The following is a 26,979-nucleotide window of genomic DNA, read 5'->3' as shown; positions in this document are numbered from 1 at the left end:
TTGGGAACCACGGGTTTCGTTACCTTAGGGAAAAAGAAGTCTCATCAAGAGAAAGCAAAGGCAAAGGGGGATGATAATGTGCTGTTTGGGGCACAACGAATGAGAACGTGCTTGCTTCCTTTAACGGTTCAAGGTCTCGCCGAGAAGGACACGCTTCTAATACTCTCCTTAGATTAGCTCAGGCTGTTCTCTTTTCAGCAGTGGAGCCGGCTGACTTGTGAAAGAACCGTGGCCTTGCTCTTCCCTCCTCTCTTGCGGGGGGATAACGAAGTCTTGTCTTCCCTCCGTTGTCCTGCATCTCGTGGGTGTTAACTTACTAACCGGGTAGGTAGAGGTCATCCTTCTACATCAGTGATGCTTCCGCGCCCTGCGAGTTCTCTTCGCGGAGCTGCCTTTGCTTTGAAATCGCACGAGCACATTCCTAACAAGACTGAGCCGGAGCAGCACTGCTGGTTCTTTTAAACAGACTGCAGTCCCGTGGTGAAAGCCGAACGGGCCGCATGCTGAGTGCTGTCCCCCGCGATGGCGGGTCAGAGCAGCAGGAGGGAGCCGGCCGTGCCTTGGTGGCGCAGGGCGGCGGCGCTGTCGGATGACACAGCAGGCCCGGAGCCCTCCCCGCTCCTCGAGGACGAGCCTGTGAGCGCAGATCAAAGCCGCCTGGAGAGGTCACCAGAGCTGCTCTGCTCACACCTGTCACCGGTGTGTACAGAAAGCCCCGAGTGTCGCCCAGAATGCAGTGGTTGGCCCTTGAATGCCTTTGATCCTTATCTAGAAATTCTGCTAGCATATGTCATATAATTGAGGCATGGCCTTTTATTGCCGCAATTAAAACTTTTCAAATGCATTATATTATCTCCACCCACGCTAAAAGTCCTGACCATTGTTTAAAAAGGGAGGGAGGGACTTGTCCGAGGCCGCGGCTGCCTTTGGAGGCCTTGCTCCCACACCCTCCCCAGGAGACTTCGCTGACTTTTTCCCTTTACATCTCAGCAAACAGCATAATGGTCTTCGAGTTTGTTCAGGCCTCTGACTTCCTTTATCACATAGAGATGGCAAACATTCTGTTGCTAACTTGAAGTGGCTCCAAGCAGCAAGACTGGGAGGATATGAAACCAGTAAAAGCTTATCAACTGATGCATTGATATGCTGTAAATTCCAGGCTTTTCACGTCGCTTTTGAGGGCGGCTGTGAGTCCACACATTAGTGAGCAATTGCTGACATCAAGATGGATCTGAGAGCGGCCTCCTGGGCAGGCAGAGTTCACTGGGTGCTTGGGTTGGTGGAGTTTTTATTGTTTGGCCGGGATGTACTTGTAAATGACCAGCCATGGCTTTACGTATCGGTGACCGGACTTCTTAGTCCCGCGTCGGTCATCTGAAATACGAGGCTTAAGAGGAAAACTGCGTTTTTGAACTGAAAACCTGATGCATTCGTCGTCTCCGTAGAGGCCGTGTTCACCACAGCCGGAGCTCGAGAGCGAGACGTCTGCGCGCGCACGGGTCTGCCTTCCACCGCGGGCGGCATCCGCCTCGGGCGGCAGCGTGGGCGCCCACGGGCGAGGATGCTGACGGGCAGGTAGCAGCAGCTACTCTCCCCACAGGCAGGCAGCACACATGGGCTGATGCAACCTTTTAAGACACGACCCAGGCCACCTTCCCAGTACTTGAAGCACAAGCGTAAAACGTCGCACCAGTTACTTTTAGAAATTTGCCCTCAGTCCAGACTGAAGGATTTTTGGTGTGTTGATGAACGAGCTGATATCAGCGTTAGGATTTCAAGCCAAACACTGGTGCCTCATGGAATCGTGACCATGGAAGTTTTTTCCAAATCATTCCACGCAGACATTGTCGGGTTTGTTTAACCCCTCACATTCCTTTAGAACATGTACCTTGGGGCATGCATGTGTCTTCATTTCTGTTTGTAATCTATTGCAAACGTAAAAGTCACCTTTTTTTTTTTTTTTTTTTTTTTTTTTTTTTTTTTTTTTTACTGAATGCCAAGGGTCTTACCAAGATGAATCTAAGGAACTCTTTCAAGGAGATAAGAAATACACACAGGAAAAAGATATGAGCACCCAGCCAGGAACAGGTGTCAAAGGAAGGAGCCAGAATTGCTCTCTGAGTCCAGAGAAAAGGCACTTCCAGCCGAGGCACAGGGGGTCACGCGCCGTGCAGAAGTCACAGGGACAGAGAAACACAGCGGGCATTCAGGGAGGGAGGGAGTCCGGCCAGATTCAGCCAGGAAGGAGCTGCCAGGGACCACGGCCGGGCGAGGGGCACTCCCCACAGCCGCTGCTCCCCTCCTGCGCAGGCCGAGTCTTCCTACAGGAAGGAAGGGGCTGGGATCGGACGCCGCGTAAACAGACACTGCGTCCCGCCAGGCTGTGCCACACGGAAACCAACCAGCCCCACAGGGGATGACCAGTGCCCGGGGCATCTGAGAGCGGGCAGTCCTGACGGGTCCATAGAGAAGGCGTTCTTCCCACATCTCGCACGGGACGCCTGCAGGATGCCGAGGCGCTGAGCTCCTGCGTCCTGCCCGACCCCGTGTACAGCCGGATGCACCCAACAGGGCACTTTCAATGCCCCCCCCCCCCCGTTTCTTTTGGTTTTCTTGGCCGTGCCCGTGGCATGAAGCTCCCGGGGCCAGGATTGAACTGCACCACAGCAGTGACCCAAGGCACAGCAGGGACAACGCTGGATCCTTAACCTCTAGGCCATCAGGGAACTCCCAAGAACCCCCTAATTTCAAGGACTGAGAATAGAAGCTTCGGTGTCCTGAGCTGCAGCGTGCCACCCTGTGGGACGCAGGCCCTGTCCCCCACACCCCCTGAGCCAGATGCTCATGTGACTCTGGGTGTAAAGCTATGGTCCTTTCTCCTCTCCGCTTCTCATCCGCATCTTGCCTGCTCACAGCAAGGCTTGCAAGGGGGGCACCTTCGGGGTCCTCTCTGCAGACATTCTCTGGGCCCGGGGTGTCCCTTCCCCCCTAAGCTCCACTCAGAGGCAGAGCCTGGAGGCAAGTGGGCGGGAAGGGGTCGGGGCCGCCCGCAGGCGCCCCGTTCGGCCCCCACCAAGCGCGGCGCGGCCGTGTGCTCAGTTCACAGAGATCAGCCGGCGCCTGCTGCGCTCCTACCACACGGACCTCGAGCAGCTCTTCGCAGACGTCGACCACTGCCTGGCCGTCAACCGCAGCGTCCTGCGGCAGCTGGAGCGGGAGCGGGGCGGCGAGCTCTCCGAGGAGGACTGGGGCAAGATCCAGACACAGGTAGGCTGTCCCGGGCCCGGCCTGCGCCCTCTGCCCGGCCCTGCCCCGCACCCGCACCCGCACCCGCATGGGCACCCCGGGACCTCCGCCGCCTCCCTGCTTGAAGACGCCGTTTTGTGAACACACCCAGGGGAAGGCCCCGCGTGCTGCTCCCGCCGGCTTCTCCTGCAGGTCCCCACCTGCCTCCTACATCTGCAGGAGCCACGACAGACTCGGAGTCCCACAGGGAAAACCGGACTTGGTCACAAAAAATTGGAAAATGTGTAAAGAAGTTTAGCAGCTCCATAGTGTCGAGAATTTTGAAAAAGACTACTCTTCATTGTTTAATTAAAAAAAAAAATCTTGGGAGTTCCCTTCATGGCGCAGTGGTTAACGAATCTGACTAGGAACCATGAGGTTGTGGGTTCGATCCCTGGCCTCGCTCAGTGGGTGAAGGACCCCACGTTGATGTGGCTGTGGTGTAGGCCGGTGGCTACAGCTCTGATTCAACCCCTAGAGCCTGGGAACTTCATGTGCCACGAGTGCAACCCTAGAAAAGACAAAAAGAAAGAAAAAAACAATCTTGGGAGTTCCAATTGTGGCGCAGCGGAATCTAATCTGACTAGGAACCATGAGGTTTCGGGTCTGATCCCTGGCCTTGCTCAGTGGGTTAAGGATCCGGCGTTGCTGTGAGCTGTGGTGTGGGTCGCAGACGCAGTTTGGACCTGGCGTTGCTGTGGCTGTGGTGTAGGCCAGCAGCTGTAGCTCCGATTCGACCCCTAGCCTGGGAACCAACATATGCCGTGGGTGTGGCCCTAAAAAGCAAAAAAAAAAAAAAAAAATCTATTATTAATGTCTAGCATTTTATGCAGTATTTTTGTTTCCAAATGGGTTCTCACAGGTGAGTTGCTATGCTTCTCCATTTTTCGCGAGAGGAACAGCAACCATGTGCCATTAGCGTTACTTTCCCACGGAATGAAATGCCTTCCTGTTCGGAAGACCCGGGTCTGTGCCCAGTCCTCACCCAAGCCGAGGAAGCGTCCCACGGGATGAGGCTGCTCACAGCCTTCCTGACTCACGCCTCGTGCGTTGCAGGCGCTGCACCGGGAGACCCGCGAGTGCTCCATCTGCCTGACCCCGCTCTCACTCTCGGTCCGCGGCGACGACGACGACGACGGCCACCCTGCCCACCCCTCGCGGGAGACGGTGCTGCTGTCCTGCTCGCACGTGTTTCACCACACGTGCCTCCTCGCTCTGGAGGAGTTCTCCGTGGGGGACAGTCCTTTGCACGCGTGTCCTCTCTGCCGCTCCTGCTACCAAAAGAAGAGGCTTGGCTGTTGAATTCATAGTTGGGAAGAAGCGGCCTAACCCGGGGGAGGGGTCTCCCTTGATTTCGGACGCACTGGGTGAGCCTGGGGAGACGTAGGGCCGTGTGTTCTGCGCTCCAGTGAAATAAACTCTGGGGAGTTGTACTCGGGCAAACCAAAGATGTTTGAAACGCTGACAACCCATCCATTTCAGTCTTCAGCTTAGAAAAGTCCAAATTCATGAGTTTAGTTAGTTGAAATAAGTGAGGGATGGATGAAAAGCTTCCATTTCCGAGGTTCTGGAATTTGGCGGTTTGCTCTGCTGCTCGGTGATCCGTGGGGTTGCTCACAACGATAAAACGGCCCCTTTCCCACTTTCTGGCCCATTTCCACAGCAGGCCTGCTTGGCCCCCGGTGGGCCTGCCGGTGTGGTTACACACGCTGTCCTCCAGGCCTGGCCCCCTGTGCGTGTTACTTACACACAGCCAGTCTGACCACAGCCGGCAACCTAAACACTCATTTTTTTTTTTTTTTTTGGTCTTTTTAGGGCCAAACCCATGGCATATGGACATTCCCAGGCTAGGAGCTGTGGTCACCAGCCACAGCCACAGCAGTGCGGGATCCGAGCCCTGTCTGGGACCTACCCCCCAGCTCACAGCCACACTGGATCCTTACCACCGAGTGAGGCCAGGGTTCGAACCCGCAACCTCATGGATACTAGCCGGATTCGTCCCTGCTGAGCCACGCCAGGAACTGCCCCAAACACTCTTTAAAGGAACTGTCTTAAGGTCCTCAGCCATTCCTAATAGCTGCTTTGCTTTATTTCTGTGGCATAAATTACTGTTGTACTTCAGCCCTTTGAATATGAAAATCCAAAAGGTAGAAATACCCAGTGGTTTCAACATCAGAAAACAGCAAATCACGTGAGAATGACCAAGAGCTGAGCATTAAACATCCACTGCTTTAGTTCGGACCTGCGGACATGCCCAGAATCCCCCTGGGAGCCTGGTTATCTGCAGCACCAAGTGGAGGGGTACTGGTTAGGTACCCCAGCTGCCGAAATAGGTACGGCCCAATCTCGGGGCCGTACACAGTGGCCCGTCCCCTTGAACTTCCTGGCCCATCCGCAGCAGGTGAGGGGCTGAGGGGCTGCCCTACACGGCCCCGGGCTCCTTCCCGCTCATGAGCCCCAGCCTCCTCGGCCCGGTGTCCCCTGGGGAAGAGCAGGCGGAGACGTTTGGGGCCACGCTGGAAAGGGTGGCACCATCACTGAGCCGTGGCCAAGTGCAGGCAAGGAGACCAGAGGCGGCAGCCGGGCCTGGAAGGAGAGAAACAGGTTGCCAAGGCCAGATGCGTGCCTGCCTGCAAGGGGGCAGAGCACCGCGGTGCTGTGTGTGGGAAGCGATACTAAAATGTGTGTCTCATTCATTCTTTATCCCATCCCTTCAAACTCTGGTCTGGTGTGTGTCACTCAGATGTCGCCACGTACACACGTGCCGTTTAAGTGAATAGAGGCACATACCCTGGGGCGCTCGCTTTTTCGTGGTGGAATATTCTAAATGCATACAAAATGTGGAGACTAACTTGGAGAAGGGTCTAAGCACTTGGGTGGTGAGACCGCAGAGGTCCCAGCCCTCGCTTTACCGTCCAGAGGGCCAGGAGGCAGAGCACGGGCACGCGCTGGAGGCCTGGGCCGTCGGATCCCATGGAGCCTGGGGGGGAGTCCAGGGACGTGTGGGTCCCTCGGTGACAGTAAGGGGTACTGAAGGCTGTGTTTCGATTTCATCAAAATAAGCTCCAGATAAAGGGATGCCTGACTACAAAGAAATGAAGCCCTGAGAGGAGTTGTGTCTGTGGCGATGAAAATGTGCTGGGGGATCAGAAGCAGCCAACCCAGTGAATACGCTTAATGTTCCCGAGAAAACCCACAGGTCCCAAATGACCCCCCTGTGCCAACGCCCATGACCCCTGACCTAACCGCAGTTCGACCTTCGCCGGAAATGGAACCTTGACCAACCAGCCTGGAGCTGTCACCATCGAGGAGGCAGCCTGCCATGTGGGCCATCTCTGTCCCCAGAGGAGGCGGCACCTGCGTGACGGAGCCCTTGCTGCCCACCCCCGCCCCCAAAGGGGTCCTGGCCACCACAAAAAGAATCCTTTCTTTTCTTTGGCCAATGGTCCCTTGCCCGCCCCTTGCCCCCCCCGCCACCTCCTTCCTTAAAAAGCTTCTGTTTTGTAAACCCCAGGAGCTCCCTTCCAGTTGCTGGACAGGCGCAGCCCAAATCATACATGGCCTCATAAAGCCGACGAGATCCTCAAATCTACCTGTTGAATCTGGCTTCTGAACACGAAACGCCACAAACGGTACCTTTTAGCAGGGTGGATTTTATGGTGCACGGCCAGGCCCCCCGAGACGGCTGTGCTCTAGCTCCCGGGACGTCCCCTGCTCAGTCCACACCCCTCACACACCCATCTCCCCTGGCGCCCCCAGACCTCAACCAGTAACTGCCTCTGGGCCTGCTCCGCCCCCGCCCAGCTACCGACTGTCCACTTTTAGCTTAGAGCAGCTCTGCTGGAAGGATCTCCCGACGCCAATGGGCCAACCTGCCGCCAGTTCCCCTGACTGATAACAGCGCGGGCCACCTCTGCAGACACGTAGCCCCCCGTCCAGCAAGCCACTCATGTCTCTGTGGCTGCTCTGGTCTCGAGGCAGTCACGGGGCTTACAGGCCTGCGGGTACAGCCCAGCGTACAGCATGTGAGTCACAGGTCAAAGGAGTGATGGCGAAAGTGGGTAGATATTTTTAAAACTCCTAAAGTAGGGACGTCCTAGGTGATACCAACAGATTCATGGGAAATTGCAAAGTTTGACTGCTTTAAAATTTTGAGCTGCCATGTAGCAAAAAACAATGTAAACAAGCTAAAAAACAAATAACCAGGAAAAATATTTACAACACAACAGAAAGACCAACATGGAATACTGCAATCGAGAGGTTTTATACAACAGCAAGCATGTGAAATACCACAAGCGGGCCAAGTGGGTTTAATAGCTCACAAAAGCAGGAATACACACGGCTGCTCAAACTTTTTAAAGTTACACCCACTCGTCATTCCAAATGGAAGGAAAAGAATTAAATACGTGCCAGTCGGGTTGCCCCTAGCGTAGCAGGCTGGCAACATCTGCTGTTCGCTCCATCAACACAGCTCCGAAGCCGTGCGGGCGACGCGAGGGCGCTGATGTGGTCTTTCGGGAAGTGCTTTTGGAAACGCGCGCTCTCTTTGGTCCACTTTCTCTCCTGGGACTTAGGAGACCCTGGGACAATAACGAATGTACCTGAGGTCTTCCTCCATTTCCGGCACCGAGCTCCACAGAGCCTTGCACTTCCTAAGTGAGAGGAGGACGGGGTGTCTTTGGAGAGTCACAGCGTCCCTCTCGCCCGCACCTGGGCTTGTGTGAATGCGGTGATTTTTCTTTCTGTAACTGGGTACAGGCGGTTTACAGTATTGTGTCAGGTGCACAGCAAAGGGCTGTGGTTATACATCCATATACATCCACGCACTTTTTACTCGTTTCCATTATAGCTTGTTACCAGAGAGCGCATGTACTGCCCGGTCCTCTACGGTAAGTCCCTGTTATTTTATACATAGAAGTGTCCCGAGCTCATCCCGAACTCCTACTTCACCTCGTGCTGCTTGCTCTCCTCCCCTTCGATAGCCAAGTTTGGTTTCTGGCTGGGAGTCTGTCGGGCAAGTAGTGTTTTTTTCGATTCCACATACAAGTGGTATCATGTGGTGTATCTTTCTCTGACTGCTCTCACTTAGTATTATAATCTCTAGGTCCATCCTTATTGCTGCAGATAGCACTTTCTCCTTCTTTTTTGTGGCTGAGTAATATTCTAGTGTGTGTGTGTATAAAATACACCTTTATCCATCCCTCTGTCAGCGGACACTGGGTTCTGTCTTGGCTGTTGTAAGTAGTGCTGATGTGAACATTAAGGAGCACGTATCTTTTTGAACGATGGTTTTCTCCAGATATATGCCCAGGAGTGGGATTGCTGGATCATATGGCAACTCTATTTTATTTATTTATTTATTTATTTATCTTCTTGCCATTTCTTGGGCCTCTCTGGCGGCATATGGAGGTTCCCAGGCTAGGGGTCGAATTGGAGCTGTAGCTGCCGGCCTACACCAGAGTCGCGTCTGCAACCTACACCACAGCTCACGGCAACACCAGATCCTTAACCCTCTGAGCAAGGCCAGGGATCAAACCCACAACCTCGTGTCCTAGTCAGATTCGCTAACCACTGAGCCATGACGGGAACTCCCATGCTGAGACTTTTAAGGACCTGGTCTCTGGTTTCCGTACAGCCCCACTGCTGAGTCTTATTTTAGTGCTTTATAGGATCCGCCACAACTACTTGTGACATTATCTTAAAACTGCCAAGCAATTCTAAGAGAACACTTAAGTACATTACTAAAAATCACAGCCAGCATTTATCAAGTACCTCATGTTTCAGGCACTGTGCCCACTGCTGTGGCACATGTAACACGTATGTAGACATAGAAGCCACCTGTGTTCCATCACCTGGCATCCAGATGTGATTCCTCCTCTTCAGGTTGGGCACAGGTAACCACGGCTACTGTTTCCTGCCCCATTTCATGTGGGGAAAGGCACGAGGACACTGCAGCGCTGACCACGCCTGTCAGTGAATGAAGCCTGAGCTGAGGGCACCTGACTTCTGAGCCCGCTGGGTTAAGTGGCCCAGACCACAGTCAGAGGTGCCTCAGCCCTCCAGTGGGAGAAATTACAGAAATCCAATCTAAACAAACCAAATGATTTCAATCACTGATGCTACCTACATTTTTGGTTGCAAGCAAGTGATCTACCGAAAACTCCCCAATGAAAAGGGAGAGACACTGTCTGCTTCTTCCTCAACGCGGCCTTCCGCCAAGACTACTACTGGCCTGTACGAAACTGAAATGAAAGTAACTTATATGTGCCACTGAGTTTTGGCCATGGCGGTATTGAAGTTTTTGGAAAAAACAACACATTCGAGTGCTTGTAAACCAAAATATGACATCATTTTTGTAAAACTTTAATTTCTGAGACACTTAAAAAGTCACATTGAAAGTATCTCATAGAAACAAACAAAACCGACAGTTTGTAAACAAAACACTCCGTAAACAAAAATAATTTGCCAGTGCATCCAAACATTCAAGTCACATCATACCAATTTTTTTGAAATTTAAAGTCAGTCCTTTTAAAATGCTCGTATTTTTCAAAAAATATTTGAAAGAGCTCTGCCTTTATGCACAAACTAGTTTGCTAACAACAAAGAAAGCCACCTCGGGCTTTCAGACCATGTGAGCCTGTGTTGTTGAGGCGGTTCCTGAGGCCACAGGCAGGTCGGCTGCGCTCCAGCAAAGCCAGGCGGGAGTTACCGCCTCGAACGCACCCGAGTGAGGGTGGCCAGAAGCTTCCATCTCCTCCACTGCCAACCCCCAGTGTGGCCCTGAAGCCGCTAACATCTGTGTGTGTGTGTCCTTGTCACATGTCTCGGATTTAGAGCATGTCTCTGTTTTTATATAGAATGTCCATACAGACAAATAAATGTCGAACCTAGATATTCTCTCGGAAAATCAGTAAAAATCATTACAAACCTTATAATCTGTAGAATTTACAACTTTAAAATAATTCAAGTATAGCAGAACCAAGGAATGCTAAGAACTGGCTGAGTCTCTTCAAGAAACCTGGCGACTGCGGTGCCTTGTGGCCTTTTACCAGCGTCCTGGGCGGAGAAACGTACCAGGAGCCCGGACGCTGTCAGGGGTCACCCAGCCACTCAGAAGGCGGGCGGTCTGCCCACCAGGACCTCTGCCCCCGCCCTCGACGGTGCTCACGGCCCCGGGAAAGGAAGCCCGAGGGGCGCTCTCCTTACCGGTCCTCCGGTGCTTGGCCTCGGCCTGCTGCCGCCCACTTCTGCCACAGGCGCCTTGTGCCAGGCCCCCAGCCCTCGTCCAAGAGAAGCGCCTGCTTTGCGAGGCAGTGTCGCCCTCGGGAGGAGGAGGCCTGCGTGTGACCGGGACTGCACCCCGTGCCTGCAGAGCCTCGACGGGCAGGACCTCCGTGCTGAGCATGTAACGAGTTGGTCTCCACAGCAGGCCCCCGCGACCCAGGGTTCCAAGCCGCCTCCCTGCGATGTGGGTGCTCCCTTTTGACACAGCAAGGAAGCAGCCGCCAGGAAGCGCTTTAGGAATTCATGACACCCTCTACTCCTTACTAGTCCGAACCTGGCTGAGGTTCTCTGATGGAAAGAAACTTTCAAATAAACAAAGACTTGCTATAGATAGACATTAAAAAGTTTAATATTTTAACTCAAAATTTTTCAGACAGCTCACAAACACCCGGAAACTCTTCCTCTGGAAGTGTGCCCTGAAACTGATGTCAGTTAAAAGTGATATTCTTTCTCTCGGGATATGAATCTTGCGCTGAGAAATTCATCCATGCTAGACTGCTAGTTATTTACTGAGTGTTGTTTAGAATCACAAAATTGTTCTTTTATTTTATTTTTATTTTATTTTTTTGTCTTTTTCCCATTTCTAGGGCTGCTCCCGCGGCATATGGAGGTCCCCAGGCTGGGGGTCTCATCGGAGCTGTAGCCACCAGCCTACACCAGAGCCACAGCAACGTGGGATCCGAGCCGCGTCTGCAACCTACACCACAGCTCACGGCAACGCCGGATCCCTAACCTACTGAGCAAAGGCAGGGACCGAACCCGCAACCTCATGGTTCCTAGTCGGATTCGTTAACCACTGCGCCACGACGGGAACTCCTGTTCTTTTATTTTAAAATGAAGCTGTATTTTCCCAAGAAGAGACACTCAGCAGGAAACGCAGAGGTATGAAGAAGAGGAATATGCAATGGAACTTTAGATGACTTTATCTTAGTATTTTGGCTCTAAGTGGAAATTTTTAATGTCCAATATACACAGCCTGTTTTTCAGAAATTTCTCCAACAAAACCCTTTAACAACAGTTTAAGAAAAATGTCCCTTTGCCTTTGGACACAGACAATCTACTGCCACACACACGAGTGCTGATGAACACACGTATTTGTGGAGGCTCGCGGCTAGGCATTGTGTGCAAATGGCCCCGCCTCCGGTGTCGCATGCACGGTTCCTGGTCCCCTGTCCGAGTGGACCGTCACACAGAGTATGAGGCTTTAGTTTTATTCGGTGGACGCAGAGTCGAGACCCCATCTCAAGAATTATTTACAATTTAATAACTGAACGCCCGTCAGATCATGATACACTGCAGACCGGTTCCTACATCATGAATGCTGCTGCTGTGGGTCTGGGTGCTGCATGGTACTTTTCCGAAGTCTGAGGTTTTCGATTGGCATGTACAGAAGTGACCGAAGCCTGAAGAGGGTGGTGACAAAAGGAGTCCCTACCGGAGCATTTATAGCTCCATAATGGACGCAGGAGCGCAGGGGTATTAAGGGATTTTTGGAAACAAACAAAAAAATTGTTTAAAAAAACTGAGGGTACATACAGCCTATAAGGCAAAATCTAAGTTACAAGTGTCTTCAGCACTGGCAACTATGCCATGAGAGGTAACAGTGAATCAGATACACAGCAACTCTCAGCGAACTATGAGTACACAGTCCTTCCCACCATAGCTTACGCCACTGGGCAGCAGACGGTATTCCCGGGGCATGTGTGACCAAGGCTCGGGGCCCAGGAGAATTCTCTACCCGCCCCTGGACTCAAAGTCTAGGCAGTCTCTTCCTGTAACACAGATCACAACGGTGCCCTTCGCCTCTTTAAGGAGGTGAAAAAATACAGCTGCAACCATTTCAGCTCCAAGGCACCCACGGCAGTGACATCAGTAAACCTCCACTGCTCGCAGGACTTCCGGTCACACCGAAGCACCAAAGATGTTGGTGAGGTGCCCACACTGTGATGAAATCTAGAATGACACTGAAGTGAATCCTTAGAAAGCCGCAAAGTTTGCCTTTTCGAACATTCTCGCGTGGGTGATTGGAGCAGCCAATAAATAGCACTGTGTCCCCAGAAGGACACGCTGCCGAGGAAGCCCCGCTGGGCGGGAGGCACAGGGTCCCGAAGGCAAATAAAAGGACGGCCTGCGAGGGCCAGGCTCGGAGACCGTGGAAAAGAGGACGGTGGCGGCCCGGCCCCCACGTGGGCCAGAGGCAGCGGACCGTCTCTGCCCGAGGCAACGTCACGAGTTCGGGGGTCTCCGGCTCTTGACTGCAGAGCAGGGCCGTGGGTCTCACAGTGCTTTCTGATGCCCGTTGGCCGAAGGCTTTGCTGTTTCTGAGTCCCTCGAAGTATTTGATAAGTGGAGTTTATGAAGCCCTGCAGAAACATGAAGACAATGTAAGAAGCGATGTATTGCTGAGAGGGTGGGCAGAACGTGAAGTGTCCCCGGGGAAACTGCCACACTGGCCAGAGTCCCTGCAGGAAGAAGGGGCCCTTCTCCCCGCCGCCCGCCAGGGTTCGGCCAGCAGGAAGGGCTGCCTCCTCCCTTGGGGGGCCGCTCTGGGAGCCAGTACCTTCCTCCTGCTTCCCACCTCCCTCCTCCCTCCACCCAGCGCCCACCATGCCCACCCCCTACCCTGGCCCCAAGAGCACCTTCTAAGAAACCGCCTCCTGCAAGCTCATCCCCAGCCCCGAGGGCCCTTCCTGGGGAACAGAACCTGAGACAAGGACCACCTCTCTTTTGTTTTCAAATACACCTCATATACACACACACAGGAAGACCAGGGAAGACGCAGGAAGACATGAGGCGTGCAGTTACAAAGAAAAGCAATGGAGAACATTTCCAAGAAGAAAGAGAAAGAAACAGCCAAAGAACAAACGGAACAGAAATAAAATAGCACTATTCAAAGATCTTTCGTAAAGCGTATTACACACTTTTAGGTGACATGACTTTCCCTCTGTGTCCTACAGCAATTATTTACAGAATGTAGCTGATACATAGAACAATATCGTGCCCACACATGGAGAAGTTAAAAGAACTTTTAAGATGTTCAGTGGCATGAAAGCTCTAAGCATTTTCACAAAATGAAGTACAAAGATATTCAAGAAGATGTAAGTAGCACATCCATGGAACAGATTTTGAGGAAACACCTTTTATGAGGCGCAGATGTTTGTAACACCTTAAAAAGACACTTGCATAAGATTGGTTTCCCCCTAAAATTCCAAGTGGTTGTCTACCTGACAGGCATACATTTTTATATCACTCATAACCCAACAAAAGCACTCCAAATTGTAATCTATTAATCCTGCATATCTTCATGGGAGAAAAGGTAAAAATTAAGCCTATCTATGATGGATGAACGGAAAGTGAAAAAGAAACCAACTCAACACAAGAAAGATAATTCTGGTCTCAGGACTGGCCAAACCACTGAGTGACATAAGGCACCCACAGCCACTGGACATGAAGAAGCATGGTGACCAAGGCCGGCTGGAGAGGGAGGTGGGGACAGAGAGCAGCAGCCGGGTGACAAGGCCCTCTTCACCGAAACACAGCCTCGGTTAGGATAGAGCATGCCAGCGAATCATTTCTAAAACCTGGGTGTCGCACAGGTTCAAACTCGGACACGCTACGTCTCTCTCCTGCAGAAACAGTCACCTCTGCCACCACCATGGGAGCGAAATTCCGAGTGTCTCCTGCGTGCCAGATACTCCACAGAGATGCGATTATCAACACAGAGCAGCAGAGGGAAACAGTCCCTCCATCCCTCCTCCGACACACACACATGCAAGAAGATGAAGAAAGAAAGGGCACAGGTCAATTTTCTATTTTGTAATTAAATACAGATTCCCAGGGAAACAGCTCCGATCATTCGCACCGGTTCTCGGTGAGGATCGTTTTCCGGGGTGAGGAACGGCCTTCTCCGAGCACGCCAAAGAACAACAGAGGCCACCTGGGGGAAACTCCGTCTAGCAGACGTGTTATCCTTTCGACATTCCGCTGCCTCTTGTGGTCAAAGAGTCAACGAAGCATACACCTTTATCTTACGTTCAATTACATTTCACTCCTTTAATAAAGATTCTTACCAAATGATAAATGGAACATCCAACTCAAACGCCAAATTTACTGAAGTCATGCACATCTCATTTTAGTGAATGCTAAGTAGAAATTTATCTGGAATTAAGGCTAACTGATACTGCTGATGCTAAAACAGGCTTAACAATGAAATTTCAACTCTAAACATTTGGCTGACAGGTCTGTTTGATTCCCAATGCATCTTCAGATCTTAATCTAACCAGTATTAAGGTACCCAGGCATTCATCCATCAATTATCTGGTGCTTCAGCTGATGAGATGTAACTTCGCCTTTCGGGCCAGAGTTTCATCAGCAACCCCTCGCCCCCTGCCCCAGGGGAAAGTAAAATACACATGAATAAAGAATCAGAAACCTGTTTTTCTGGAGTTCCCACTATGGCTCCGTGGTAACAAACCCGACTGGCATCCATGAGGATTCGGGTTTGATCCTAGGCTCCACTCAGTGGTTAAGGATGTGGCATTGCTGTGAGCTCAGGTGTAGGTCGCAGACGCAGCTCGGATCGGGCATTGCTGTGGCTGTGGCTGTGGCTGTGGTGTAGGCTAGCAGCTGCAGCTCCAATTGGACCCCTAGCCTGGGAACTCCCATATGCCGCAGGTGCAGCCCTAAAAAGGCAAAAAAAAAAAAAGGAAAAGAAAACCCCTTTTCCTTCCCAAAGGTCAGCTTTTCAGAATCAGGGCTGGAAAAGCCCGGTGATGTGCAAAGCTTTACTGTCGTTCATAAGGTTTAGGTTACCTGAAAACAGGACTTTTGCAAATTAATCACCACGTTGTCTTCTGCAAGAGCTAAAGCCCACAAAGGAATACGAAGCATAAGCATTCAAATGATGTCGAGTCATGTAAATGAGCTAATGTCAGGATTTCCTACAATAAATCACTGCCTTTCCCTTCTTTTATAGAACGACACCCTCTAAACCCGAGAGGATTTAGACAGCAAGACAGTTTATGTTGCCCTGGTATTTCTAGAATATAAAACCTGACATATGTTTAGTACTAACATTGAAACAAGCATGAAAAATACATTCGTAGGTTACACTTCTACTCTTTATACTTTGGCCAAAGCGATGAGTTCTTAACCCTGTCCCAGTGGCTCGTGGAATACATAACGAGTGCCCTCTCTCTGAGTAAGGCCAAGAACATGCATCTTCTTGTCCCGAATTAGTGTTGGACTTACTGAAGAGACTTACAATTAGGGGTCAGCCTGATACTTAGAAAATCCGATCCTCAAAAAACCTTTCACTAAAAATTAGGAAAAGGTATCACTTCCAGAAGAGAAGCCTTGGGCACACAGTGGCCCTCGCCTCATCACAGCTACCACAGCTACCATCATCCCCACAATCAAAGAGCCGAGGTCCACTGGGCTCTTGCGCTGGGCCGGGGTTATGCTCAGGCTCCTAGAAGAATCAGCTCAGTGAGCATTCACAGCAGTCCTAGAAGAAGACACTATCGCCATTTTACAGAGGAGGAAGCTGAGGCTTAATGAAGCAACCGTACACCAGATCGTAACAGTAAGTAGAGCATGAGGAAAGCGACCTCTTAAGGTTTTACGTATTTGGAAAAAAATAGGTGAAGACTTCAAATTAGCTGGAACACCAAAATTATGAATAAATAGAAAGAAAGAAAAATACCCAGAAACCTCAGGATTACCTAGGGCCTTGAAAAGTTCTTCTCGCACTGCAGAGGTGAATTTTCTGACCAGACACAAGGTTGTCACAACAGCAAAAAGCAAATTGTAGGACAACACAATATAGAAATTTCCCAGCCAATTAAACCTTCCAAAGTCTCCAAGTAGATCAAATCTAGTGATTCCTGTTAAAAATAAATAAAATAGCCCTTAATAAAATCAGTACAATAAAATTACAGGTTTATATGTGTAACAAAATAACGTACAAATCAGATAAATCACATTCCATGGACTGTCCCGTTGTTGGTGGGAATCCGCGTGTGAAATACAGGACGGTTATCTTGTGGGAAAACCTCAGCCTTCACCCACAGAGAGCAGCCCCCGGGAGTGATGAGCAGTGATGCTGAAGGGCGCGCCCTTGTCACCTGCTCGGAAGGTTTGCTCACGCTGACAAGAAACCCACTGTGCTGCTCACAGGGGAGGGTGGGCACGGCCCGCTGCGCTGCAGGAGGAAACCAGGGCGGTGATGGAAGAGACATCTGCCAAACCTTCTCCCCTCCCACTCCCTGGCCTCGCTGCACACAGGCCCCTGTTCGCTGTCACCTCCTTGGAGAGGGCTCCTGTTGCCCACCTGAAGCAGCCGGCCCTCCAAAGCCCCCTCTCTGGTTACTCTTCGCAGCACGCACTACCTGCAGCACCTCTTTGCTTTGCTGGCTTGTTTATTACCCCCTTCCCCGCGAGAATGTAGGTTCTATAAGGTCAGGGGCTTTGCCTGTTGTCATTCCCATAATCCCAACGCCAGGGCAATGCCGCGTGCACCTTAGAACTTATTACATATAAGAAATAAACAAATAGGGCCATTCCTTTCCAAGGGGGGAAAAAAACCACATTATTAATCTGAATTGGACGCTTTTGGGCCTGTGGAGTGAAATGGCAAGGCTAGAAAAGCAGTGTACTTGTAGTCCGTATGCAGGAAACGCAGTGCCGTTGTATCGTGTATGCATGGAAGTTACTTAAATTCACCCAGACACATTTAGAACACAAGTCTTTCTTTCTTTTTTTTTTTTTTTTTTTTTTTTTTTGGCTTTTTTTGCTATTTCTTTGGGCCGCTCCCGCGGCATATGGAGGTTCCCAGGCTACGGGTCAAATCGGAGCTGTAGCCACCGGCCTACGCCAGAGCCACAGCAACGTGGGATCCGAGCCGTGTCTGCAACCTACACCACAGCTCACGGCAACGCCGGATCCTTAACCCACTGAGCAAGGGCAGGAACCGAACCCGCAACCTCATGGTTCCTAGTCGGATTCGTGAACCACTGCGCCACAACAGGAACTCCATAGAACACAAGTCTTTCTATTTAGAAAAATCTGAAGGGTGGTTCTATTTAACGAGCATGTCTCCTAGGCCCTACACTTGCTGGAGAGAACATGCGAATGGTATGACTCGTCTGACTGCTGATCAATGAATAGTCAACAGCACTCAGGAGGTCAGTCGAGTGGAGGTGATGGGGCTGCTGACATTCTTTAAGGAAGAAACTGAAGAGCGACTCGGGGCCACAGGACATTTTAACGACAAAGTACTGTCTCAAGAAAATCAGTGTGCCTTTAATTTTATGAGTGGCCTAAGGATTTCAGGAGTTAAGTCTGACGAGACTCAGTGCCACCTTCTCAGCTGACTTTTGAACGTAACTCTCCTGGCCACTCAATGCAATCCCATCACCCACGACAGGGACAGACTCCACAAAAGGAGCTCGGAGAGACAACAGGAAGGAAGCAGCAGGTTCCAAAAGTAGCTCTCTTGTAGCCACATGGATCCAGGCCAACGTACCTGGACTTGAGAGACTATAAGCTACCACAGCATTTTAAAGAAATGTAAGGTTAACGACAAGGTACAGTATCTTTTAAAAGAAGGTAAAATGGACCCGGAGCCCAGTGGAGGGTGCAGTGTGGGTCACCCCATAAGAGCATGGCGACAGTCCTGCGGGCAGTTTCTCAGAAGACTCAAGGAGAGTTCTTGAGTTTTTGGAGGTTCCAGCTGTGGCACAGTGGGCTAAGATCTGGCATTGCTGCAGCTGTGGCATAGGTCGCAGCTGCAGCTTAGATTCGATCCCTGGCCCAGGATCTTCCATATGCCTCAGACGCAGCCAAAAAAACACAAGGAAAAAAGACTTTACTTTGTTAAAAGGAATATGTATGGAATTATATACATATTATTTTTCAAATAAAGAACCATTTAATTTAACCTAGAAAGTGATCTGTAAACAAAGTACAATCCTTCCAAAGCAAACATCAATCGTTTCATAGTCCAAGGATCCCGGATAAGCATAGCTGATCTTTAAAGCCAAAGACTCCTTAGAATCTGGTGTGGGGCATGGAATTTTTTTCAGAAGAAAAACACAATATGCACGCATGCACACGCACATGCATACACACATACACAAAATTGTGCATGTCCTGAGGCTCCCTTAGGGAGGAAGTGACAAATCCCAGAATAAAGCCCTCACCCAGATGCTCCATGAGAGTCTTATCTGGTGGAAACATTTTTGATCATATATTCATCAGCAAAAATAAAAGCACACACACCCATCATCACACGTGTACCTGAATTATTTATAAACTGTATATGTACTATTCACTGATACACACATTAGATACACACAAAACAAAGACTTTTAAAATTGTAACAATACAATTTCTAGTAGTTTCTTCACACAGCCCAATGACTTACTCTGCGAATCCATGGGGAAGGAACCCTGCTTTGGAAACCACTGGTACATGCTACGGAGTCATTCAGCACCCCTGAGCTTGGCCTCTGCCCATGCCAGGACAGAACTACCAGCCATCTGAGAGGAAGGGGGGCACAGTGCACGTGCGTAGCAGCCATGGAGGGTGTGTTATGAACAATGGGGAATGCTTTCACGACAACTTCTTAGAGGGCTCACCCTGGTATCTTGAGAGTCAGGGTCAAGACCCAGCACGAAACACCAGGCAAAGAGCAACCTCTCTCATGAGACGTTCTGGTCCCCAGGACACCTCGAGGTGGCCTCGCAGACAGAAATCCAGGACCCTGTGCTACAGTGCACTGAGGCAGTGGACAAAATATGAGATACAGGGACTAGCTGCAAAGACCCTGTTGTTTCAAGTGCAGTGTTTTAACACTCTAACTCATATTGACTGACTGAAAGATTACGCTGGCATCACACAGCTCTTCCATCAGGACAATGTTCCGTGAGGCTAGATAACAAGAAGCCTTAAACAATCACTTCTCTAAACTGGGAAGATTGTGTCAATCATTAAACTGTAAGAGGTATTTTTATTTCTCTTTCAGTTTTATGGAGATATAAATTTACATACCTTGCTGTATTGGTTTAATAGGTAGAGCATAATGATTTGAATTATGAAATGATTGTTACAGTAAGTTTGGTGACCTTCCATCATCTCAAAAAGAAACAAAATTTTAAAAGTTAGAGCAACTTCTTGTGATATTAAGGATTTACTCTCTTCACCTTCCTGTACAACATAGAGCAGGGAGAATTCTCTGCATCCTGTTGTCCACGGTACCTGGTTGTCCTGGTACTTATGTATCTTCTAACTGGAAGTTTGTGCTTTCGGACGGCCCTCATCCAACACCCGCTCCCCTAACTCCCTGCCTCTGGTGACCACAAACATGACCTGTATTCCAATGAGTCTGTTTGGTTTTGGTTTTGGTCTTTAATCTTTTTGCCATTTCTTGGGCCGCTCCTGCGGCATGTAGAGGTTCCCAGGCGAGGGGTCCAATCGGAGCTGTAGCTGCCGGCCTACGCCAGAGCCACAGCAACGCAGGATCTGAGCCACGTCTGTGATGTACACCACAGCTCACAGCAACGCCGGATCCTTAACCCATTGAGCGAGGCCAGGGATCGAACCTGCAACCTCATGGTTCCTGGTCAGATTCGTGAACCACTGAGCCACGACGGGAACTCCGGGTCTGTTTGTTTTTGAAGTATGATAAATCTAAAGCACTATGTGAGTTCCTGTCACACAACACAGAATTCAGTATTTCTATACATCTCAAAAGGATCACCACAATGTCTCGCTACCTGTGTCCCCACACAGAGATACTACCCAGCTACGGATGGACTATATTCCCCACTCTGGAACATTTCAGACCCAGTGAATCATGCGTGTTGCAATTGCAAGTCTGTAACTGTAATCTCCCACACCTATTTCTTTCCTCTCCTCACCACTGGCCTCTGGAAACCACCTATTTTGTCCTCTGTATCTATATCTGTGTCTGTTTTGTTGTGTTTGTTCATTTCTTTTGTTTTTTAGATTCCATATATAAGTGAAATCATACAGTATTTGTCTTCCTCTGTCTGGCCTATTTCACTAAGCGTAGTATCATCTAGGTCACCCATGTACAAATGGCATTCTTTTTTATAGCTGAGTAATGTGTGTGTGTGTGCGCGCGTGCGTGCGTGCGCGTGAACCGCATCTTCTCCATTCCTCCACGATGGGCGCCTAGGCTGCTTCCATACTTGGCTATTGTAAACAATGCTGCAGTGAACAGAGGGGTGCATATGTCTTTTCCAGTTAGGGTTTTCATTTTCTTCAGATAAATACCCGGGAGTGAAGGTGCTGGACCATAGGATGGTTCTATTTTAATTTACTGAAAAACCTCCATACTGGTTTCCAGTAGTGTAGGAGGGTTCCTTTCTCTCACCATCATTGCAGTACACGGTATTTGTTGCCTTTTGATAACAGCCATTCCGACAAGTGTGAGGTGATATCTCACTGTGGTTTTGATGTGCATTTCCCTGATGATTCATGATGTTTAACACCTTTTCATGTGCCGTATATCTTCTTGGGAAGATTGTCTATTCAGATCTTCTGCTCACTTTTTAATCAGGTTTGTTTTTTTGATGTTTAGCTGTGTAAGTTCTTCATATATTTTGGATATCAATTCCTTATCAGATAAATCATCTGCAAATATCTTCTCCAATTCAGTAGGCAGCCTTTTCATTTTGTTGACAGTTTCCTCCGCTATGCAAGAAATTTTTATTTTTTGGTTTACCGTAGTCCCATTTTTTTGTTTCCTTGCCTGAAGAGACAGATTCCCCCAAATTATTACTAAGACCAGTGTCAGAGCATACTGCCAATGTTTTCTTCTGGAAGATTTGTGATTTTAGGCCTTACATTTAAATCTTTAATCCATTTTCAATTTATTTTTGTGCATGATGAAAGAGAGTAGTCCAGTTTGATTCTTTTGCATGTAGCTGTCCAGTTTTCACAGCACTGTTTATTGAAGAGACTGTCTTTCCCCCACTTTATAGTCTGGCCTCCTTTGTTATAGATTAAGGTGCAAGGGTTTGTTTCTGGGCTTTCTATTCTGTTTCACTGATCTATGTATCTGGTTTCTGATTTTGTGCCCGTACCATACTGTTTTGATGTTTGTAGCTTTGTAGTATAGTTTAAAATTAGGGCGCATTGATACCTCCAGCTTCACTCTTCTTTCTCAAAATTGTTTTGGCAGTTCAGGATCTTTTGTGGTTCCACACAAATTTTAGAATTATTTGTTCCAGTTCTGTGAAAAATATCATTGTTATTTCGGTAGGGATGGTACTGAATGTGTAGACTGCCTGGTGTCGTGTGGTCCATGTACACAGGACCACCTTTCATCTGTGTGTGTTGTCTTCAATTTCTTTCAGCAGCATCTCGTAACTTTCCAAGTACAGATCGTTAACCTCCTTATTTAGCTATATTCCTGGGTATTTTATTCTTTTTTATGTGACAGTAAAGAGATTGCTTTCTTATTTTCTCTTTCTGATAGTTTGCTGTTAGTATACAGAAATGCAATAGATTTCTGTATACTGATTTCTGTATATTAATCCTAACCCTATTGTTTTCTTTTGGTTCCTACTTCATTTATTCCTACTTTTTTTTTTTTTTATTATTTTGGTCTTTTTAGGGCTGCCCTTGTGGCATATGGCAGTTCCCAGGCTAGGGGTCACATGGGAGCAACAGCTGCTGGCCTACACCACAGCCACAGCCACATCACCAGATCTGAGCCATGTCTGCAACCTACACCTCAGCTCCCAGCAACACCAGATCCTTAACCCACTGAGTGAGGCCAGGGATCGAACCTGTGTCCTTGTAGATATTAGCCAGGTTTGTTACCACTGAGCCACAAGGGAAACTCCTGCTCTGATCTTTTATGATTTCTTTCCTTCTACTAATTTTGGGTTTTGTTTTCTTTCCTTCTTCTCGCTCCTTTGGGTATATGGTAAGATTCTTGATTTGAGATTTTTCTTGTTTCCTGAGATAGGCTTATATTACTATAAATGTCCCTCTTATACTTGCTTTTGCTGAATCCCATATATTTTGGATCACTGTATTTTCATTTTCATTTGTCTAGAGTATTTTAAAATTTCTTCTTTGATTTCTTCATTTCTTCAAAGAGACCCACTGGTTGTTTAGCAACGTATTGTTTAGCTGCTGTCCACATTGGTATTTTGAGGGTTTTTTTAAATCGTAGTTTCTAGTCTCACAGCACTGCAGCTGGAAAAGATGGTTATGATTTCAATCTTCATAAATTTACCAATACTTATTTTGAGATCTAGCACGTGATCTCTCATGGAGAATATTCATTGAACCCTTGAAAAGAATGTGTTTTCTGCTTCTTTTTGGTGGAATATTCTATATATATATATATATGTATACGTATACACGTATTATATATATGTATATACACACACGTATATACATATACGTGTGTGTATATACATATATATATAAAAAACTCATTTGGATTAATGTCTTTTTAATGAGAATACCAACACTTAGGAGTTCCCGTCATGGCACAGCATAAATGAATCCAACTAGGAACCATGAAGTCGAGGGTTCAATCCCTGGCCTCGCTCAGTGGGTTAAGGATCCTGTGTTGCCATGAGCTGTGGTGTACATCATAGACGCGGCTCGGATCCTACATTGCTGTGGCTGTGGTGTAGGCCGGCAGGTACAGCTCCAATTTGACCCCTAGCCTGGGAACCTCCATATGCCTTGGGTATGGCCCTAAAAAGCAAAAGCAAAAAAAAAAAGTACTAACACTTAAGAAGTAATAGTATTAAAAGTTTTAACTTAAGACTTATTATGCAAATGTAAAATACTTCAAAATCTCTATTTCTGGGTAAAGACATAAAAGGGTACTAAGGCAACAAGTTTTAAATTCTACTAACTATAAGAAAATTTCAATTATCAAATGTTATTTAACTCTTCTAATCAAGTACTGAAATGTTTATTCAAATTCAAAAGTTCCTTTTTTTTTTTTTTTTTTGTCTTTTTGTCTTTTTGTCTTTTTAGGGCCACACCCGCAGCATATGGAAGTTCCCAGGCTAGGGGTCCAATTGGAGCTATAGCTGCCGGCCTACACCACAGCCATAGCAACACCAGATCCGAGCTGTGTCAGTGACCTACACCACAGCTCACGGCAATGCTGGATCCTTGACCCACTGAGCGAGGCCAGGGATCAAACCAATGACCTCATGGTTCCTAGTTGGATTCGTTTCTGCTGCACCATGATGGGGAACTCCTAAAAGCTCATTTCTTTAAAAGATATGTAAAATATATGCCAGGTAAGAAGCTTATTGAATTAAGTAGCAGCTAAGCAGATTATCTGAATTATCTGTCAATAAAATACTCTTCATGACAAACCACACATCAGCTCCCTGCACTATGATTCAGTCGAAAATGCTTTTGGTATGATTTCTTGAATAAAAATCTTTTTTAAAATCCATACCTATAAAAGAACTAAGGTACAAAACAAAACCTCATTTCAAGAAAGAGGCAGTTACTCCGCCTGCATTCTGAGTCAAGAGAATTTATGTTCGTGAGCCCACCTGAGTCAACTTTGACTTTTAGCAAGCATATTCATGTCTTTAACTAGCAAGAAGAAGTTGAGAGAGAATTTATAAAGCTTGACACACTAAAAGGATCACTAAAGTAACTTTCCCAATAAATCATGTGTGCTGGCATATCACACAAATGGTTGACATGAATACCCACGACGTTACTGAATGACTGCTAAAAGAGCACATACATTTTGTCATAAAAAACAAATTTATAAATTAAATGTTCTCTGGCAAAACATTAGGATTAACACATTTCCCTCCACTCTGAACTCCCATAATAGTATAAATTATCCTGACTAGCTTTTTAAATTCCCTTCTCTAAACTGGGCTTATGAAATAAATTTACCTACACAGTGTCAAAAAATAAATGTGACTTAACGAATATGAAATGTTAAAATCTACTATCATTTTTGAACATCGTTAATTTCAGGATTAACGTAAACAGGCTCATTGCCAGCTGTGTTTTTTTCATGGGGCGGGGGGTAGGCCCCACCTGCAGCATGGGGAAGTGCCAGGGCCAGGAACTGAACCCATGCCACAGCAGCAACCTGAGCCACGGCAGCGACAATGCATGATCCTTAACCCACTGAGACACCAGGGAACTCTGCCCATTGTTTTATTCATTCAAAAACAAAGTAACTCTAGGAGTTCCCGTTGTGGCTCAGTGGTTACCGAACCCGACTAGTATCCATGAGGACATGGGTTCGATCCCTATCCTCGCTCAGTGGGTTAAGGATCTGGCATTGCCGTGAGCTGTGGTGGAGGTCGCAGACACGCCTCAGATCCCGCATTGCTGTGATTCCGGCGTAGGCCGGTGGCTACAGCTCTGATTTGACCCTGGCCTTGGGAACCTCCATGTGCCACTGGTGCAGCCCTAGAAAAGACAAAAAAGAAAAAGACAAAAAAAAAGAAAAAACAAAGTAACTCTAAAACTGAAGAAAGGTTCCCGTTTGGGGCGGAAATGGAAGATGATGTTGTTAAAACAGAGAATTTAAATCTGACCAGTCCTGCTCTGCAAGTAGATTTTCGTTGTATTACCATCAGTTAGAAATACATTTATTGACTTCAGATTGCAGCCAAAACTAAGTAAGAGATTAGATTTTCCCTCACACTGAATCCACGACAAAACTGCACAAAATACACAAAACCATGGTGTTTAAAACCCTGAACACCTCTCAGTGAAGGTCGGTAATGCTTAGAAATGAGCAACAAGCAAGGCGGGTCCATTATCTGTCATCCCGCCTGCCTAAAGAGAGCTTCCCGGCTGAAAGCAGAAAGGAACAGAGGCAGAGTCCAGCCATGTCACGGAGTCAAGGAGTGGACCTGGGGCCTCGGGCGGCAGGCTGGCTGGAGAACTGCACAGGATGGGGACCTGGGAGGTGTGCACAGGACCTCTTGAGTATTGAGCCAGGAACTGACCAACGCATTGCTTGTGGGAAAACAGTCCACCCAGAAGTGACACAGACGACAGAATGAGTAGCCAAGGGCATTATGACAAATATAACTATATTCCTTTTGTTGCAGAAGCCGGAGGAAATACTGAACTTGTTTTAAGTAAAAACTTAAAAGATATCAAACAGACCCAAACTGACCTTCTGCAGAGAAAAATTACATGGTAAGGTATGAAAAACAGATGAGATTACTGACAGATGAGATACTGCAAAAGAAGGGAGCAGTAGGTTTGAAGACAGCAACAGAAACTATTCAAAATGAAACAGAAGGCAAAACAAAACGAAAAAATGAACAGAGCATCAGTGACCAAAAAAAAGAAAATCATTACGTCAATAGATGTGCAGAAAAAGCATTTAACAAAATTCAAGAACCATTTCTGATAAAAAATCCCAGCTAAGCAAGAAAAGAAGGGAACTTCCTCACTCTGGTGAAAAGCATCCACCCAAACAAACAAAAACTACAGCTACTATCGGTTAATGGTAAAAACCAGAATTCTTTCCCACCACAAGGATCAGGTCTAGAACATCTGCCCTCAGCACTTTTCTTCAGCATCGTACTGGGGGCTCTAGATGATGCAGTAGACAAGAAAAATAAATAAAAGCATCCATACTGGACAGGAAGAAGTAAAACAGTCTTTATTCACAGATGTCATAATCATCAAACTAGAAAACTCAAGGAAACCTACAGATTTAATAGAATTTCTAGAACTAATAAGTGAATTTAGCAAAGCTGCAAAATAAAGGATCAATATACAAAAATCAACTGTATACCTATGTACTAGCGATGAACTATTGGAAACTGAATTTTAAAAAAATACCATTCACAACAGTATCCAATGTGCAGAACCTAAAAAAACCCTATAAACATTGCTGAGACAAAAAAAAATACATAAGTACAGAATGTTCGGGGACTGAAAGACTCAATCCTGCAAAGGTGTTAAGCCTCCCCAATTTGTTGCATGGATTAAACATAATCCAAGTCAAAATTTGAGCAGACATTTGTGTCCAAACTGACAAGCTATTTTTAAAAGTCATATAGGAATGCAAAGGACTTAGAATTTCTAACTAAACCACTCCGAAAAAAAAGAACAACGCTGAAGGACTTCCACTAGCAGATTTCAAGTCTCCTGATCAACCTACAGTGATCCCGACGGTACAGCACTGATACAAAGACAAAGACGTCGATGGTGCCAAGTGGAGCCAGCAAGAGAAACCCCTTCCTCACACATACGGACAGCTGATTCCCAACAAAGTTTCAAAGGCAAGTCAGTGTAAAAGAATAGAGTTTTCAAGCAACAGTGCTAGAATAATCGGCACCAAATGCCAAGAAATGCAACTTTAATTGATACCTCATACTATACATAGAAATTAACTCA

General features: G+C 47.7%; 2 protein-coding genes across 19 annotated transcripts in view; one reads left to right on the top strand and one right to left on the bottom strand.

Annotated features, from left to right (window-relative positions):
- The window catches only part of RNF32 (ring finger protein 32), a 28,290-nt gene extending 23,562 nt beyond the window's left edge, over positions 1-4,728 (top strand). For 6 of the 9 annotated variants that reach the window (XR_002340274.2, XR_002340273.2, XR_014833420.1 and 3 more), the window contains 2 exons: positions 3,100-3,267; positions 4,342-4,728. Coding sequence is in view for 5 of the 9 variants with exons in the window: in XM_005673083.4 (XP_005673140.2) it covers positions 3,100-3,267; positions 4,342-4,587 (414 nt within the window). In the remaining 4 variants the exon portion in view is untranslated. The remainder of the gene's footprint in view (positions 1-3,099; positions 3,268-4,341) is intronic. The other 3 variants (XM_085005055.1, XM_085005056.1, XM_005673084.4) reach the window with 1 other exon arrangement.
- Positions 4,729-10,894: 6,166 nt separating this feature from the next.
- The window catches only part of LMBR1 (limb development membrane protein 1), a 138,164-nt gene continuing 122,079 nt past the window's right edge, over positions 10,895-26,979 (bottom strand). For 6 of the 10 annotated variants that reach the window (XR_014833415.1, XM_021079157.2, XM_021079159.2 and 3 more), the window contains 2 exons: positions 16,293-16,454; positions 10,895-12,932 (listed from right to left, as the gene is read on the bottom strand). Coding sequence is in view for 9 of the 10 variants with exons in the window: in XM_021079157.2 (XP_020934816.2) it covers positions 12,847-12,932; positions 16,293-16,454 (248 nt within the window). In the remaining variant the exon portion in view is untranslated. The remainder of the gene's footprint in view (positions 12,933-16,292; positions 16,455-26,979) is intronic. The other 4 variants (XM_021079158.2, XM_085005049.1, XM_085005052.1 and 1 more) reach the window with 1 other exon arrangement.

This window comes from Sus scrofa, chromosome 18 (assembly GCF_054392235.1).
Source record: "Sus scrofa isolate SSC_HxYL_T2T_F1_AM1 chromosome 18, Sscrofa_HxYL_maternal_Yorkshire_Landrace_v2.0, whole genome shotgun sequence".
NCBI lineage: Eukaryota > Metazoa > Chordata > Mammalia > Artiodactyla > Suidae > Sus > Sus scrofa.
The sequence above is the reverse complement of the archived record's forward strand: the minus strand, read 5'-3'. Positions and strand labels throughout refer to the sequence as shown.